The 14,304-nt window shown below is 37.6% G+C and overlaps 1 protein-coding gene across 3 annotated transcripts; it reads left to right on the forward strand.

Moving 5' to 3' along the window:
* The first annotated feature begins 1,221 nt into the window (after positions 1-1,221).
* LOC146314726 (microtubule-associated protein RP/EB family member 3-like) lies at positions 1,222-12,795 on the forward strand. 3 transcript variants are annotated; one of them, XM_084737646.1, is made up of 9 exons: positions 1,222-1,348; positions 5,578-5,645; positions 7,577-7,704; positions 7,804-7,949; positions 8,765-8,915; positions 9,019-9,060; positions 10,085-10,221; positions 10,771-10,923; positions 11,535-12,795. In XM_084737646.1, the coding sequence occupies exons 3-9, from the start codon at positions 7,584-7,586 to the stop codon at positions 11,601-11,603; spliced, it is 819 nt and encodes a 272-aa protein (XP_084593772.1). In that variant the 5' UTR covers positions 1,222-1,348; positions 5,578-5,645; positions 7,577-7,583; the 3' UTR covers positions 11,604-12,795. The 3 variants fall into 3 exon arrangements, with proteins under 3 accessions (XP_084593772.1, XP_084593773.1, XP_084593774.1); XM_084737647.1 differs by having other exon boundaries at positions 7,580-7,704; XM_084737648.1 differs by lacking the exon at positions 9,019-9,060 and having other exon boundaries at positions 1,229-1,348.
* The last annotated feature ends 1,509 nt before the right edge of the window (positions 12,796-14,304 follow it).

Consider the following 14,304-nt stretch of genomic DNA (forward strand, 5'->3'; position numbering starts at 1 on the left):
TCCTGCCTAGCAGTATTATATTTATACATGATCATGTCTTCTTGTCTGTGAACTATATATTTAGGATGTTTGTTTTGTTTTTTTTTAGTTTAATGAATAAATGTGCCAATGTGAATCACCCGTGCCACACCCACACCTACACCCATGCATGAAGAGCACCACATGGAGACGGAGGAGTGAAATGTCTCCTGAACGCCACAGGCTCACAACAACTGGTGCTGTTTTTTTACGATGACCTATAATGGCGTTATTTTATTGTTGGATGGTTTTATTGTTTTGAAGGCACTGTGACTGGTCAGTGGCTGTGTGTGTTTGTAGATCCTTGTTGTGTTGGACAGTGAACCTGTTGAATCTGTAAGTGGCTGCTTGTTTCTTACCACAAGAGTAACGGCAAAAGAATAAAGTGATTAAAAAAAAAAAACTTCGAGTCTTCATATGTTTTTTTTTCTTTTCATATTTTTCTGACATTGGCCATTCAGCAATGAGTATTTTAACTTTTGGTACTTTTGGTACTTTTGTATATTTTGATGCTAATTGGCTACTTTTGTCCCTGTTGTTTTATAACATCTACAAAACTGAAAAAAAAAAAAATCTAAAACTAGTACTTCTCCTGATATCTGATATCTGTCTTTTTAAAGTAAATGCGAACTTTTATTCAAAGGTGGTGACAAACTGAGAAGAGGCAAATGGGTCTTTAAAAAAAACAAAACATTTCATTAACAATGCTAGTGCTAATGCCAGGGGATCAGAACATTGACAGAAATTATTATTAAGCACATAAAAATGTTATATAGGGTGCATAAATTAAAGTTTTGAGGGCTTTCTAATTTTTTAAATATATGACTGATTTAATGCAGTGGTTCCCAGACTTTCTTTTTGATATGCCCCCCCCTTCAGAAGCTGGAGAAAATCCAGCCCCCACCACCCCACAGTTATCAATAATTAACAATAATTGGTGAGGCAAATGATTAAAACAGAATGTATTGTTTGAACTCATTTTCAAAAGTTTTGTTTAATGCGAGAATGTGTAATTTCGCGAATCAAATTGATGATATAATATTGATGTGCTTTAAAAGAAGACTAACTGTGGGTCACCTCAATCACCAAACTTGAGCCGCAGTCACGCCGCTGCACCTCTTCTCCATCATGGCTGCTCCCGGGACTCCAGCTTCACTAAACTTAATACAAAAATCCTGCAACTCTGCTGCGCATGCGCACTGCCAACGGCTTAGGTGAGCGCAGTCTCGCGCAGCTTGCTGAGGCAACAGTCGGGGTTATAGCAACGGAAAAGCCCATCAGCGGAGCAGACACAACGGGACGGCTGAGAGAGGGACGCTGTCGGACTTCAGTGAGTAATATTAACTCAACTTAACTTAAAATGTGTTTCTTTACGGTTGAAATCAGTTTATTTAACGGTTTGTTTAATTTACGTCTCAGATAAATACTTATATGATCCGGGTGGTGACAGTTATCCTCTCACTGGTAATGTGCGTGTGTGTGTGTTACTGAAAAGGCCTTCAGAGGGGGGTAACAGTAAACGTCAGGAGAGAAGAAAGTCTCGTTTTCAGTTCCGCTTGGATGTATTTTGAGTTCATTAACATCGCTGGGGTGAAATAAAGTCTCTAAATTCAACAACAATAACAGCCAGTCGCAGTGTAATATTAGCAGTGTAACTAGTTAGCTTGGAGCTAGCAGCATGACAATACAGTCACACACACACACACACACACACACAGACGCAGCAGTGCCTGTCGCACCGACCGACCTAACGTCAACTGTCACAACAGACGGGCTGAGCCGTGAAACTGACTGGCACCAGGCTGGATCACTAAACAGACGCACGAGGGTTAAACTACAGCGGTTATAACGTACTTTTATAACGCTTGCACCGAAAAACGTTATTGTATCTGCTGACCCAGAGTGCCTTCTGGTACAGTAACTGTCAACCTGAAAAGGCATTTTACTGGTGGTTAAATTAATTGTCTTAATAGGACAATAAAAAAAAACGATGTTTGTAAAGAGTTTGAGATTCGTTATAACCAGTTAAGTAAAAACGTTGTATTTACATCAGTTATTATAAACGTATTTCGCCTTTATTCTCATTTTGTAAATCTGAAATAGGTTCCGTATTAAATAAGTTTTCAAAGTGCTGGTAGTCAGAAAACATTTGTTCAGATGTACCTTGATTAATATTTAGTTGCTTTAGAAAATATATTTATTTTTAATATAAGATTAACTTTATAGTGGCCACAACAGGGAAATCCACTCGTTACAGGTTGAACGAAAAAGAATGAACGATAAATAAAAATACGAATGAAAAAAATATAAACATAAATATACACACAAACATTATACTCTAGAAACTCTTTTCACTTAAATATATAGATAATGGTATAGAAAAATTGAGTAAATATACTACATATATAGCATGTAACATTATACTAAGATAAAAAAAAAATAATTAAAAGAAATATTGCCCTGCAAAATGGATAATTGCTCAGAGATTTGGTTTTAAAGGATACAAGCTGATAGTTGCATGATATGAATAGTTGTGAATAATGCAATTATTTGCATTGCAATTGCAATGTCTTAATACTGTTATGAGAACAATTTAAGACTCTGAGGGACTTGTCAGATTCAGTTATGAACAGGGTTCAACAACATGGCTACTACTTGCCTGAAGTAAATTTTACTTGCCCCCACACTAATTCTTTTATTAGTGGTTATTAAATCACAACAAAGACTAAAGATAATTGGCATGTTTAATGTAGGGCTGCAACATATATAAAATGTCAGAAAATAGTCAAAAATGTCCATTTTGGTGTGTCAAAGTCCAGTGCGATGTCTTTAAATGTCTCATTTTGTCTCTCTAAAAACCCCAAAATATTAAGTTTATTATGAAAAAAAATGGAGAAAAGTGGGAAATGTATATCTATATTCTTGTTCCTTTACATTTACTTATATGCTGCTAAGTGGAGTGGATTACTGCCAAACTAAATTCTGTTGTGTTTATGCAACAATAAAAGCATCTATCTCTCTATCTGATTATCTGATAGGATGTTTTACTTTCCCAGGTCAAACAAACAGTCCTTACTATTGAGACCTGTGATGTGCCTGGTTTCAGGCTTTTTTTTACTAATTAATTTGTAAAACTTTTATGTAATGTTTAACAAGCTCGACATGAAACTCCTACTTTTCTGGAAGGGCACATTTGACGTTTGTCGACTCTAAAATTAAAATCATTTAATTAATTCATTATAATGCCCCTGATTCTGGAGCTGCTTTGTACTTGTATGTGCAGAAGTGTGTCAATCTCCTGTTCTTCTCATTTTATTTAACAGCTTTACAGTCTGTTAGTACTGTGATATGGCAGCACTACAGTGTTGATAAGGTTAAAGGTTTAGCTTTATTGTCATTATATAATACAAGATTGCACAATGAAATGCAGTTGTAACCCACATACACACTACACACACAGACAGTGTTACATCATATCAGTTTTATTATACTTCACCACATAGCCTACTTTCTTTTAATAACAACTGCTGGTGGTTACGATGATTCCTCCATAGTGTTTAGACAGGGTCACAAATTCTGATAGCTGAAAAGAAGAAAAACTATTCCATTTAGTGTCGCAGTGGTTATTCTCATTATTAATGACTCTGTCTGTTATGTCCCTCATTGATCATTTGGTCTACAAATAAATAATATCATAAAATAAAAGGTCCATCAAACTTTCCAGCAGCCCAAGTCGAAAAATTTAGAATTATTTTATTGGACCAATGGCCAAAACCCAACCCCAAAATATATTCAATTTAATATAATAAAGACTGAGAAAAGAGCCACATTTGAGGAGTTTTATTTTTGCATTTGTGCTTAAAAATAATTGATTTGATTATCAGAATAGTTGCCAATGCATTTTCTCAGATGCAAAAAAAAAAAAAAAAAGTGGCGTGATGTGTTGAACATCTGGGGAACGTTCTGGAAATAGGATCTGTCAGTTGGGAAAGTCCAGGTTTAGGGTTGCACTCTTAAATTAAAGTGTAATCATGCTTCTTATTATAAACAACTGACACTATCCTCATGGCATGTATAAATAATAAATGATCATCATAACTAATATAATAGACAAACTCTGAGTCAACTGTAGACATTTTTTAACAACTTAAACAAAACCGGGGAAGTCTTGTTCGTCTGTAAAGTATTGATCTTACAATTAGGGCTGCAATTAATGGTTTAAAATAGTTCTGTCTATTAATGGTTTGAAAATGTTCTTCACATGTTCCCAGAGTCATTGGTGATATCACAGTTAAAAACTAAAAGAAATTAATTATACCACCAAACTAAAGCAGGAAGTCTGCAATTTTAGGGGCTGCAATCATCTTATATTTGTTGATTTAAAAAAAAACATTTTTCTGTCGATTAAATAAAAGTTTCAACAGTTGTTTCAGCCTTACTGAATAGCCAGTAGTTATTGCTACTAATGGAGGGTTTGTCTTTCACATACCAGTATCTAAAGAGGTCTTAGTAACCTGACAGTTGTTTGTAGCACTGTGTGTGCAGTTTGTTTCGTAAATGGACGAGAAAGTCGGGGAGAAAAATTAACTCTTATACAAATAGGCCTTTAGTGACTTTGATTTTGCAATTTCTAATCTACAGGTCACTCAAAAAGGTAGATTTGTGAGGTAAAAGGACACTGTGTGAATCCATCAAAACCAGCATGAAGAGTAGCTGCAACCGCAACCAGATTAGCAGCATTTTCCTGGTGGACAGTGTTACCTCTGTGTAGCCCTGCAGGCAGGAAGTGATTGTCCAGCACAACATCCTGTATGATGTTTATTTTGGAGGCAGTTGGTTCACCAGAAAAATGCTTTGTTATTGTTGGATTTGTCCTTATCTCAGTGTGATGAATCAGAACTGTATTGGTTTCTGTGTTTGTTGGATACACCTGCTGGTGATCTCAGCTGCCTTCGTGAACTATGATTGGTTACAGCATGTTGAACCTGGGCTAAAAGGATTAACTGTGACAGAGATTAGTGGCCTCACAGGTGAACTAGTGACTGACTGCTAGTTCATCTCAGGTGTGTGTGTCTCACTTGGCTACCTTGGGGAGGTGCTGTTGAGCAGGACATTAGACCACTCTGACCATTCATTAGAAAGGCAGGTATAGAGGAACGCATGTTTTCATTTTCATTGAAAAACATATAAAAATAAGTTTAATGAATGGTGTGATTTTTGCAGATATCTGCACCAAACAAAGATGTCGTCTGTAGAATATGATTTGCATGCCAGGACATCTCTGCAGCATGACTATGTTTAATTTAAAATAGTATTTTGACCCACATTTGGCCTTTAACAAATGTTGTATCTCTTGGGATTTGAAAAGTAAGCTGTATTGTAATTTTCTGTAAAATTCTGATTAATTGTGTAGTTCTAGAATATACAAAGACAAATGTCAGTGATTTTCAGAAAAAAACAACAACTTAGATTTTTAGAGTTGCCTGTAAAGTAATTTTAATGATTGATTATCTGCACAGTAGCCAGACTGATCTACACAATACTGGTTTCTGTCTCCAGGTCTTTCTATAAGGTGGTCCACCACAACCAGATTTGAACAGTTCACACCCAACACACACCCAGCACAGGTGAGTAGTTTTTGTTTTGTACTACAAAAGTAAAAGAGAATTAAATGTTCAACAGTAATATAAAATACTGCATATGACTCCTCTCTTATTGTATCGATGCAGAGAGTGGATTAAGTGATTCTACAATTTTAATGAAAAAAATGTGATGGTTGCACTTCATAATTCTTTTTAATGAAGTCTGTGTTTCTTCAAAAGGAGATTAATTGGAGTCAGAAGTTTATTTTCTAAATATAACATGCTTCCTGTCACATTTCACCAGTTCTTTCATAACTTTGTTGCTGTTTTGTCTCTCTTATCTTTATTGAAATAATTTGCATCATATGATCGCCACAGCTTTAGAGGGGATACAACACAGAGTCAGAAAAGCTCTTTCCCCTGAAGCAGTCGATCTGTTTGTAAGTTTAAATGGAGACAGAAGTCACACAGCTCACCTCATCCCAGCAAACCTGGAATAATATCTGACATCTCCTCCGTCACTTTGATCTTTGAGTTGTTTTTCTGTACCTTTCACTTTTAACATAAAGCAGCATAACAGATGCAAGGCTGTAACATGAAGATACAGACAGAAATGCTACACAAATATGACCGATTTATCACTCTTATCTGAAAAATAAGAAAGATAGTAAGAAAAGTGTGAAAACCAAGCTATAACCGTGAACATTACATAGACAAACCAATAATAACATACTTGAAAAAAGCAGCAGACGTTCTGTAATATGAGGCATTTATCAATAAAAATGAATTATTATGGAAAAAACAAGAGTGAGAGAAATAAAGCATAAAATAGAGTAATTACAAATATAACAGAGGCGTCACAGAGGTGAGCTGTGGGTTAGTCACAAGTTTAACAAGCTGAGTCACGGTTGACTGGGAGTCCAATCTTGGAAAGAGTGGATTTTCTTGAAAAGTTACAGTTACATAGCATTATAGCTGTATTTTATATTTAAGAATATATTTAAGAATGCATACACATCTTATGTATGCAAAGCTTAGTATTTTTAAATGAGTAAATTTACAGATATAGTTGCAAACACTTAGCAGTCACTCAGTCAGTCCAACTGTGCAGCACTTTTCAAGCAAACAAAATGTAACACAATGATAAAACAATATCCATTAATAAATAAAAACTGCAAACTGTAGCTTAGAAGTAAAATGATAAAATACTAAAATGTGTGATATGTGTTGAAATGAGTAAAACCAAAAATAAAAGGTAAAGTGTTTAAAGGAGAACAATACAGAACATAAAAATAAAAACGTTAATACTAAGAAGATTATATACCAATGAGAAAAACAGTAAAACAGGCTAAAATGTATAAATGAATAGTCATTAAATGAATAAATAAGTAAAGTTAAATTAGACTAAAAAGGTTTATCACCAGTCTCTGCTGCCCTCAGGTCTTCAGGCAGCTGTTCGTGGACCGTAGTAATAAAAGGATGTTTCACCGTGGGTTTCTGTTCTAACTTTGGGGATTTTTAAAAGGACACTACCAGAAGACCCGAGGGTTCGAGAAGGTTCATAAGATCAAAACAAGTCTGATAAACAGCTAGGACCAAGACTGTTTTATAAACCAATAAAAGGATCCTCAAATCAGTTGGTGTAATGTGTTCTCTCTTTCTGTTCCTTGTCAGAACACGTGCAGCTGAGTTTTGTAGTAATTGTAATTGAGCTATATTATTTTTAGGAAGACCAGAAGGTAAAACATCACAGTAGTCAATTATGCAGGTAATAGAAACATGCATTAGTGTCTCTGTCGCACGCTGGCGATGTTCTCAGGATGATAAAATGAAGTTTTAGTTAAGTTTCTAATGTGTGATTCAAAATTAAGAACCAAATCTATTTAATCTAAAAGTTATCAGCCTTCATTATCATCCACCATTCAGCTGTTGCATGTAATATCTCTGCACGTGTCTGTGTGTGTGTTGTTGTGAAGCAGGAGGATGGCGGTGAATGTCTACTCCACCTCTATGACCATAGAGAACCTGAGTCGTCATGACATGTTGGCGTGGGTAAACGACTCTCTACAGCTCACCTACACAAAGATCGAGCAGCTCGGTTCAGGTAAACACACACAGTTTGTTTATGTTGAGCTTGTAGGTAAATTCAAAATGTTTATTTAGCTCTGAAAGTGAATCTGTGTGTGTGTATTTTTGTTCCCAGGTGCTGCTTACTGTCAGTTCATGGACATGCTGTTCCCAGGGTGCATATTGTTGAAAAAAGTCAAGTTCAATGCCAAGTTGGAACACGAATACATCCACAATTTCAAGGTCTTACAGGCTGCATTCAAGAGAATGAATGTGGACAAGGTGAGAGCACACACACACTCACACACACACACACAATATGGAAGTTGAGATGAAATACATCAAAGACAAAGAGAAGGAAGAGACCTTTAAGAAGCACGAGCAATAAAAGAATTACTATCATGACATAACCCCTTTACTATGATATCAATACGTGTGTGTAAAAATGCTACATTACAGTTTTCATAACTTGATCCTTTTACTTGTGAACCTTTTTCAGAGTGAAGCTCTCTGGTCAAAGACACCTCTAGCAACATGTACTGCATAGCTGAGGAGTTACAAAAGAAAGTTTTTAATGGAAACTTATAGTTGAAAAAATAGTTCCTTGTTTTAATTATTTCTTTAGGTAGTTATGTCTTTATTTTAACTGCAGTCAGTGTGACAGAAATAAGTAGGGTAGGGTTCCGAAATCTGGTGCTAACATGGCACTGGTTCCTATACAGTCAATACCTTCTGGACCGATTCACAGCGCAGATTATGATGCCTCATTTCAGAGCCACATGCCAAAAAGAAAAAATCAGGCCTGAGCAATAAATCAGAATCGAGCACTAAGGCCTGCACTGTGAACGTAGCCTTAAAGATGGCCACTGAGATGCCCCAAAATAATAATGTGTAGTTATCATCTTATCCCCAAATTTTTGATCACAAGCTTGCCCCTCTGTTCCCTTTGCAGTACTTTGTCATTTTCCAGAACTTTTTTTTAGATCCGTCTGCAGCTGCTGCTCTTTAAATAACATCATATAGACCGTAACAGCTCTGTGAAATCTGTCTACAGCACTTCATTCCCCTCTGTTCGTTTTCTTCTGTCTCTCTCTCAGATCATCCCTGTGGAGAGGCTGGTGAAGGGGAAGTTCCAGGACAACTTTGAGTTCCTTCAGTGGTTTAAGAAGTTTTTTGATGCCAACTATGACGGGAAAGAATACGACCCTCTACTGATACGGCAGGGCCAGGAGGGAACGCCGCCTCCAGGTATAATAGTGTGTGTCCGATACAATCAGCTGTATGTGAACTCAAAAGCTTTATTTCATTGCCCTCACCTCTTCATGCAACCACATCCCCACCTCTAACCCAGGCGAACCCATTCTCCACAAACCTAAAAGACCCTCACGCTCAGGTAACCTCACCTGCATCCAGCATGTGTGTGTGCTTGTCAGTGCTTCCAGAGTGTCTTACCTCCATTAAACTCTGAGTTACTTGGATTGATCTGTTCTTGCTGGTTGTGTGTGGTATTAGGGGCTCTGGTTGTATCTCTGTAATTACTTCAATTCATTTCAAACCTTTATTTAAACTCAAAGAATCATTCAGGTTGCCCTCATTTACATGATGTCAAGTTATAGACTAGTTAAAAATAAATCGGACAAAATATGGATGTTCCAATACCAAACGTTTTGAAACCAATGCTAGTGAATTTCCACAATTCAATCGATCAATCCCTAATTTAATACCACAGTAAAAGAATGTGACAAAAATTCAGGCATTGTTGTTTTTCTTTGCCTCCTTAAACAAAAAAAGCTTTTTTAAGGCCTTGAGGCTGAGAAAAATTTTGCAAATTGAGAACATTCTGGTCGTCTTCTCTTGAAAGGGCTTATTGACGGTTAGGACTTGGCTTTTAAGTTAGAAGTCAGTTTAGCTTTGGGGTAATCATGGCGGTTGTTTTCTGTGTGTGCATTGGCAGCACAACAACAATAACCTGAAATCCTTCATCAGTCTCTACACTGCATCTGTTCAGCCCCACTACTTCTGCACTCTCAAATCTGTTTGACAATAATCACACCCCAATATGCAACACTGTACTTACACATGAATGAAAAACCTTAAGACTTGAAGCATAAAAGAGTGTTTTGGATTACATTTACGAATATATAATGTTAGTGAAGCTAACTGTCACAGAAGACTAAAGAAACCAAAAAATATTCACATTTAAGAATCAGAAAATTGTTACTTTTTTCTTTAAAAAATTACTCAAGTTTATTAATTGAAATAGTTCATAATTCATTTATAATCGATTAATTGTTGCATCTCTAAATGAAGTGAATCTGTCATCTCACATAGATAACTGTCGGCCGACTGAAAATAACACAGCCTAAATGCATAGACAAGTGTGGATATATAAATGTGTGTGTGTGTCTTTCTTCAAGGCCCCATGAGAACATCTCCCACGGTACCGAAGAATGTTCCCACCCCCCAGAGGCAGATCAACGTCGCAGCAGCCCGCAGGAGCGCTCCCATGACCCGCAATGGAGGAGACGCAGAGCTCATAGAGCTCAACCAGCAGGTACCTCTGGTGTGATCTGTTCAGCCATTTATAAAAACAACTTTTGACGCCCCACCAAGATACCTGCTTCCCTGTGCAGGTCTCACATTAAATTGCATGATTAATGGAACCCTTCAGTGTTCAGGAAGGTGCTGGCGGTTTGGACGTTTGTCAGAATTGCGCTGTGACGCTCGTTTCACTTTGAGGACGCTTTTTGGCACGCACAGTGTCATGTTGAGAATGCCAAATGGTCTCCGCTTGGCCCAACACTGCTCTCTAATTATGAAATACCAACACAAGGTCACTGTGCCCAGTCTGTGCCATGATGAAAACAGGTTGACTCAACATATTCTCACATTGTTACGGGCTGTTAATCTTTTTTAAAGTCTGTTAAAGTAAATTAAGTTGCATTATTTGATGCTGTAATACAACATACATTTTCATTTGAATGACATCAAATTTACAGACTTTTTTGAGATATCTTTAGGTTAAACCATAAACCACAATATTATATCTTCTCACGTTTCTTTTAGGTATATTAATTGTCTTTATTGCTGTCTTTGTTTATAGCTGCTGGATATGAAGCTGACTGTAGAGGGACTGGAGAAGGAGAGGGATTTCTACTTCGGAAAGCTGAGAGACATCGAGCTCATCTGCCAGGAACACGAAAACGATAACAACCCAACTCTCAGTCAAATCATGGATACACTGTACGCTACAGAGGTGAATACAGTCACATCACACACACGGAGAACATGCATCCAGAGAGAATTTTATACTTTCACAGTGAGAGTGAGTGGCAGAAAAATGAATTGGGATTACCGTTTAGGTGACCAGTAAATAATTTGTAATCACAGCGTAGTGCCGTGTTTACATCTCTGTGTTTTTTATGTGTACTGGCTGAGAATAATGTGACCCTTAATGTTTACAACCAGTGAATCAAATTTGTGTTCAAATAATGTGCTCATGATGCAGTTCTATGTCCAGTAAAAAACATTTTTAGCTAGTAAATCTTCTTACCTGCTATAAGCAGCAGAGCCAAAAATTTAGTTTTGGCCCCGGGTGGTGGTCAGCCTCAACAACACCAACAAGAACAGATTTAATGGGCTCAAAATCCATAAAAATATATAAAATAAAATAAAAATTCTTTTGCCAGAGGTTGTTCAAAAATTACAGTAACATAAGAATAAAACACTAGAGCAAAGGTTATAAGGAGTAAATGCTTGAAACAGTGCCTGATAGAACAACAATTAAATAAATTGACTAAAATACAAAAGTTATGACTTTTGTGACTGCTTATTATAGCATACACTGACCTCAGCCTTCTTTTGCAGGAGGGATTTGCACCACCAGACGATGATGAGATTGACGAAGGGGCACAGGGAGACCAGGAAGAGTTCTGAACTCTTCGTCCTCCCTTCATCACCTTCATCAACCTGTCCCTACGTCTTACCCTTTAACCTACCTGATTATTATCGTCATAATCCCCGTTTCCCCCCTTTATTTTATTTTTTACAGTCCCCCTCCCTATAATTCTCCCATCCTGTCTGCGGCTGTCCATATCCATGACGATGTTGTTGCACAGCCTAGCTTCCCAAACTCGTACTAGCAAAGGACACTTAACCCAGACCTGTCTGGACCAGGGCCCAGCAGCCTCGACTTATTCTAACCTGTTACCAGAGAGGACAGCTGCAACGCTAGTCTGCAAAAGGTTTAAAGTTTATAGCAAAGAGATTACAGGGATGCAGCACTGACAGCCTGGAGCCAACAGTGCTATCAATCTGTCTGTCTCGAGGGGCAGGTCACTTCCTCTCACCATGCACTTTGATTGGTGACCACACACAGACGCACACTTGTATCAGGGTTCATGCAGAGTTTATATATGAAAACACACAACGTTCTCCACACAATGTGATCGGTTTTAGGATGTTTTGGCTGTAAATTTGACAAGGTGAGATTATAAATGGTGTTAAGCCCCATAGGAGAGAGGCCTGCACATATATTTTGAACATATTGCATTTGATGACACATGTGAACGTACATTTAGCCTATAAACATATCACAGACTTTGAACTGCTCACATGTACATGCATAAAAGAAGTCATCATTCCGAGGTAAAGACACCACAGAGTATGCTATTATTCATCATGTTGTCCCCACCAGAGAGGGTTTGCTCATGAAACTGCTTTGATAGCTTGTTTATGAGACAGCATTACAGTATGTATTTATGTTTTTATTTATTTATCTTCTTTTTTTTAATCTGCTCTCTACAGTTTCTGAAAAAAAAAAAAAAAAAAAAAGCGGTTTTGGATTTGGGGAAATTGAAGGTCTTGCACTAAATGTAGCGAAAACAAACCGACTGAAATGCTCCAAAATGCCAACATGCAGTGACTGGCTGTAGCCAGGAAGATACAGGAAGATGCTATTTTATATTTTGTAGATTTCTTTTAAAGAGGTTTGTTTTTTATATGCATTGAGTTCCTCAATGGCCAAGTCAGAGGCATCAGTGTAAAAATTATTTATCAGACAAATGTCAGGCTTTGAATTCTATGAATGAACAAATGTAAAAGAAACAAAGGTAAGACTACAGACAGACACTACTAAATACTAATGTTTGACTGTGTTAATTGAGTTAAACATTGTAGCTGCTATCGTTATTTTTCTGTTGCTATTTAATTGAGTTTTGTTGCAAAGCGTTAAAACACCACAGTGGCTGCCGAGGCACTATGGGTGTGGCTTATTGTGACTGACAGCCAGGCTGAGTGTGATTGACAGTAGTTGGACCAGTCCGAGAGAACAAAACATCAAACCCTCTCTCACCGTTTGTCGTCATGGCGGCCATGTGATAAACTTGCATCATTTGGAATTACTGCTGGAATGAAATAAAGCTCTGAGGTTCAAGAAAAGTAACAAACTTTATTGTTGTGTGTGATATCTGCCATGTAGGTGCTGTGTTTCTCACTGTTATTATTATCTTATTATTCCCCATGCAGATCAGTGTTAAAGGGATAGTTGAAGAGGGCTTGTATGAGGTGATTATCCACAGTCAGTGTATTACCTACAGTAGACGGTGGTCGACACATCCCCAGTTTGGAGAAACAGCAGGATTACCAGTGTAGGAAGCTAAGCAATGTGCTGCTGTGGACAGGGTCGGCAGCAAAACGTGTTTTAACCAGCTAAGAAACGGCCAGACTAAAGAAAATCACCATCAGTTTAAGTGTACGCTATAGTTAGAATATTTTCACCGCCTTTACTTTGCCGTCAGACAGCCTTTTCCAACGGGAAAACTACATTATATATGCCAAATATTACCCTTTCCAAAGCCACCAGACTCCTTTAACAAAACAGTAATTTTACCTGGTAGAACATGGGAGTTGCTGGTTGATTAATTAGTTTGTTTGTGAATGTGTTGGCGAATCCAAACCAACACCAAAGTCACACAATAACACAAACTAACTAAGCGATCAAGGCTGTGATAGACCAGCAACTCCTGTGTTCTGCAAGGTAAAATTGCTGTTTTTGTCGAAGGAGTCTGGTGGCAGGAAGAGAGCATTTGATGAGCGACATTCCTTAAGTTTACCATCGGGAAAGGCTTTCTGACAGCAGGGTAAAGCGGTGAAAATATTCTAAATATAGCATACACTTAAACGTATGTCTTTTTAGGTGGCTTAAATATGTTTTGCTGCTCAGAAGATTTGAACTATCCCTTTAAGCTCTGGCAAACTCTTAACAGCACAAATACTAATAGTGAAAACACAAGGATGTTAAGCCATTATGTTGCCTAGAAATCATTTGTACTTGAAAAACTATTCTTGGATCCAGAGGGAGGGTTTTTTTTCTGCTAAGGAACAAAAAGTACAATTGACTTGAAAACGATTAACATATTGACCCAGCAGGACGTCCACTGTGGTCGACGGTTAAACTTTCACTCAGATCAAATGGACGAGGTCTAAGGAGAGAGGTCCAGAGGGTTTGTGCCAAACACTAAGTGACTCATTTGAGCGACACTAAGTGGCTCTTTTGAGAGACGCTGCAGCCAAAACTCACCGTCTGTTCCACACACGGCAGCCAGACAGAAAACTGCGGCAGGGCCTCGGTTTAAGT

The sequence above is a fragment of the Lutjanus erythropterus genome, chromosome 15, assembly GCF_056507025.1.
Source record: "Lutjanus erythropterus isolate fLutEry1 chromosome 15, fLutEry1.hap2, whole genome shotgun sequence".
In the NCBI taxonomy this organism is placed as follows: Eukaryota; Metazoa; Chordata; class Actinopteri; order Lutjaniformes; family Lutjanidae; genus Lutjanus; species Lutjanus erythropterus.